The following is a 4023-nucleotide window of genomic DNA, read 5'->3' as shown; positions in this document are numbered from 1 at the left end:
GACGATTTTACACGACACTGATAACGGTTATATCCGTCTTATTGGCGAAGAGATACGGTTGACTTGCATTGTGCTGCGGAATAAAAGTATTGCCAACAGTGTAATATTCACGCAACAATAGGCGCACAAAGAGAGCCAAGAACGATAATAGTTTACAGAAATATCGAGGTAACAGCCTGTGAATCGAGTAAAATTGAAAAGAGTATTGTAGATTTACGGTTTCTTTCTGTTGGTAATTGTATTTACAGTATATTTGAAAATTTCTAGCATCCGTAAAGTCTCTATGAAGGGAAATTTAATGAAAAATTGAATCTGTACCGCGATGCTGATGATGAAAGATTTTTCTAAGAAAGCATTTAATAGAAGTTCGGAACATCGTTTGCTCGCAGGCTATAAAGAGTTTAAAATAGAGGTATTAAACAAAATGCTGACGCGTCGAGGAAGTGACGTACACCCGGAGGCAGAAGATTCGAGGATGAGGGAGAAGCAGGTGTGGGTTTATGCAAGACAAGCATTTCGCTGCATAATTTCAGTCTTAAAGTGCACTTTATTAAAATAACAACCATGGGAAACAAAGTTAAGTCAACCGGGATAGGTTGATCTGAAAGCTCTTCGTTTAATATAAAGAAACATACTATCCTATTATATTCTATCAAATATAAAAATATAGGAACTATTATTATTTATTTTATAACCCATAACTTTTTGAACATTTAAATATAAATTATATCACAATTATTATCACTGTTTAACAGTTATATGTTTTATTTTCTTTGGTATGAGGGTAAATATTGAGAAGCACCTGGAACAAAAATGATAAAAGTTTGTTAGAAAATTAAATAAGTAAAAAACAATCACGTAGAAAAAGGCCCTTACCTTTATTTCAATATTCTTTCCTCTGGAATTCTTGATATTTTTAAAATATTTTGTATTGATCGAAATCGATAGCATCCAAAAAATCCCTGTGTAATTGAGTCGCTACAGGCACAGTGATGTTTCTGTCCAATTTTAGATTCAATTGTTCTTCCAAATTAAATGGAAATTTCGAAACGTTTTCTTTGTTCCCTCTATTAAATCGTTTATATTTTTTTGCTCGATTACAACGGACCGAGGGTGTATTTTCTTCGGCTTGCTTTTCCGCAAGATCCACTTGTACATCGCAATTATTATTCCGTTCGCGCAGAGGTATTTCGCATTTCTGCACCACGTCGCTTCTAAATCGGTGCAGAATAAGCTTCTTCGTTGGCAATTTTAACGAGATCGATGACGAACTAGATACTTTCGTCTGATAATTACTTACACCATCCTCGGACAACTCTTTTTCCACGTTTTGCGTAGAGGAGATTGCAATTTTCACGCTTTGATTTTGTTTCTTAGATCTATTATCACGTTTGGTTACGTTCGAAGGTGATTTCGAACAGGGTAATATTTTCAAATAGGATTCGAGTCTCTGATCGGTTAAAAAGTTCATCAGAGGTATATCTTCAAAATCACTGCATGTACCCAAATACCTCAGAGTCAATTTTGACTTCAACTTTCTCGTCAATCTCTGATCAATGATGGAAATTTTATTTGAGAATTGTTGCTTCAGCTGCAACTTCCACGAATTAGAGATCTGTGTATCGGTGATATGATGATCGAACGATTCGTTGGTAATTTTGTATTTATTTCTTGATGTCATCCTGTACAATCTCGTGTGTGGGTGCGTTTGCTCGCAGTGTACGTAATAATCACCTTTGTTGAAGAACTGTATCCCTGAAATTTCAATAGCAGAGGCTTGTTACATTTTATGTCCTCTTCGACGCAAAATGATTGAGTCTTCGACTGATTATTGATCTATCGCACAGAGTGAAAAGAAATCGCGCGAGAAAATTGATACCCGAACATCAGGACTGTTATTTCACGATACTCTAAAAGGAAAGAGCGGACCCTTTTATCTTACGAACGAGATAAACAATAACAGCGATTCCCGATCCTTCGGATCTGGATGGTTCGGGGTTTGTTCAGATTGTGATGGAATATTCGCAGGCATTTCGAAAATATTAAATATTTTATTTTATACAATATATATATAAATTTATTTTATTAAATTAAAAATTTAATTTAATAAAATGAAGAGCTAATTTCACCGTTGTAAAAATAAAAAATCGTGCCTCGAATTGGAATATTTATAGAATACTTAAATAATCGACAAAGAAATCCGACATTTTTAAAAATAAAATTGTAAAATAGTAAGGAAATGAATAATTACCGCAACAAACGTGTAGCCTCAAATTCCAATGTATCCTCTCTTGATGACGCATCACGTTATAATTACGATTACTTTCGTATTTGCATTCGGAGCAGGTGTAAGTCCTTCTATTCTTCGAGACTCGTTTCCGTGTACACGTGTTATTTTTATCCTGCATACTGAAATTGCGTATCGATTATTCCCTGATGCGTGGAAAATTCCACTGATTTCCGTGGAAGATTCGAGGATTTTACGACGACGTAATTTCATTCGTTTCCGTAAAACACACATGATACGAAACAACACGTAAGAATCACATGAATCTTCCAAACAACAGACACAGAATCGTAAAAATTCGACATCTTAAAAGTTCCTTTTCCCACGGAACATCCTGACTCCATTATTTCATACACCACAAAATGACATTGCATAAAAATTCACTAATTATCAATATTACCAATATCCTAAGCAAATGATATTTTTTGTACAAGTTTATCACGCGAATGCAATTAAACTAAAACGAACAAAGGCGATTTTCTACGACGGTTACCGGTTGAATTTTCTAATTATTAGAAATGGAGGATATACGATAATGATCCTTACATTTTTTCACAATTACTCCCTTTGTATATTCGCATTATTTGGAATGGTAACTCGAAATTAGTAGGTTCACCGCTTGATTCGTTAATTCTATTCTGCTGAAATCTCGTCGATGCTCTCCGTACGCGTTTTGACGACTAACTGAGGCGGTGGTAAGAAAGTTCAAAGGGAAGGATCACGTTTGACACTATCGAAACCGAACGCACGTGCGGTCGGAAGACGAGATCTATGTTTCTCCTTCGCGGCGTGCGAGCTTTGTTCCACTTGGCTTAAAATAAATGATCCTCGAGAGTTCTTTGTTTTCTTTGTCTGCGAGAAATAGTAAACAAACTGTCAGGATTATTTTATTATTTTTCATTTCGATAGTCTGTCCTTAGATTGCGAATGAAAATAGATAAGGATTATTACTTTGTAACTTAATGATAATTAACTATCATTATTATAGCAAGAATGATGATAATCAAATGGATTGAAATAGAAAATTTATTATCAGAACACGCTGTATGCAAGATAATTAAATTTTGTATTGTCAGTAATAGTTAGCATTAATTTTCTACATATTTGCATTTTCGATAATACCAAATTTTCGATTATCCCGAATGCACATACCCGAAACACTTTCAATGTCGTTGAACCAAGAGATGCCATGCATTTTAAGCGGTGTCTATCTGCCATGCCGGGAAGTCACAAGGAACGAATTTCGATAGGTCAACACGAACCTTGAATAATAATCAGCGTTAATTGCAGACGTGCGTAATACCCTCGTGCTTTATACATACTGCTGTGTTTCGTGAAAATCGTAAATGAAACCAGTTTATTTTTATTGTCTTTTAAGTAGTGCAAAAGAAAACATTCAGAAATTATCTTCTTGCAAGTCGAATACAAAGGAACCCTCTGTATTTAATTAATTCAAAAAATAATATCCACTAATAGAATGAAAAATTTAGATCTCAGGGGAAATTGAAAGTGTCACATTACTGGAAAACTCGATTGCATTACAAAAGTTGTCCGACTACAGACTTCCATAACTTTGTTAAAATTTATTTAAAACTATCGCGATAAAAAGTGGATTAAACCTTCTACTTTCGCACTGCTCTGGTCGGTTTCATTTAAGTCAAGAACGATAACGCTTTTTTCGCGTGTTTGAACTCTTTCAACGTTGTACATTTTCGCAATTAAAGGGCAACGGGACA

At 34.8% G+C, this 4023-nt stretch overlaps 1 protein-coding gene across 1 annotated transcript; it reads right to left on the bottom strand.

Moving 5' to 3' along the window:
- Nucleotides 1–916: 916 nt before the first annotated feature.
- Nucleotides 917–2408, bottom strand: LOC114875908. Its single transcript, XM_029186744.2, has 2 exons — nucleotides 2252–2408; nucleotides 917–1755 (listed from the first exon to the last, which is right to left on the bottom strand). Exons 1-2 carry the CDS (start codon nucleotides 2406–2408, stop codon nucleotides 917–919), a joined length of 996 nt encoding a protein of 331 aa, XP_029042577.2.
- Nucleotides 2409–4023: the final 1615 nt, after the last annotated feature.

Source organism: Osmia bicornis, chromosome 14, assembly GCF_907164935.1.
Source record: "Osmia bicornis bicornis chromosome 14, iOsmBic2.1, whole genome shotgun sequence".
Lineage (NCBI taxonomy): Eukaryota > Metazoa > Arthropoda > Insecta > Hymenoptera > Megachilidae > Osmia > Osmia bicornis.
Note: the sequence above shows the minus strand (reverse complement) of the source record. Positions and strands in the feature narration are given on the sequence as shown.

Coding starts and splice junctions, on each gene's coding strand:
- LOC114875908 (XM_029186744.2), bottom strand. CDS start 2,408: ATGCAGGATAAAAATAACACGTGTACACGGAAACGAGTCTCGAAGAAT. Junction 1,756..2,251: donor GAGGCTACACGTTTGTTGCG/GTAATTATTCAT, acceptor TTGAAATTTCAG/GGATACAGTTCTTCAACAAA.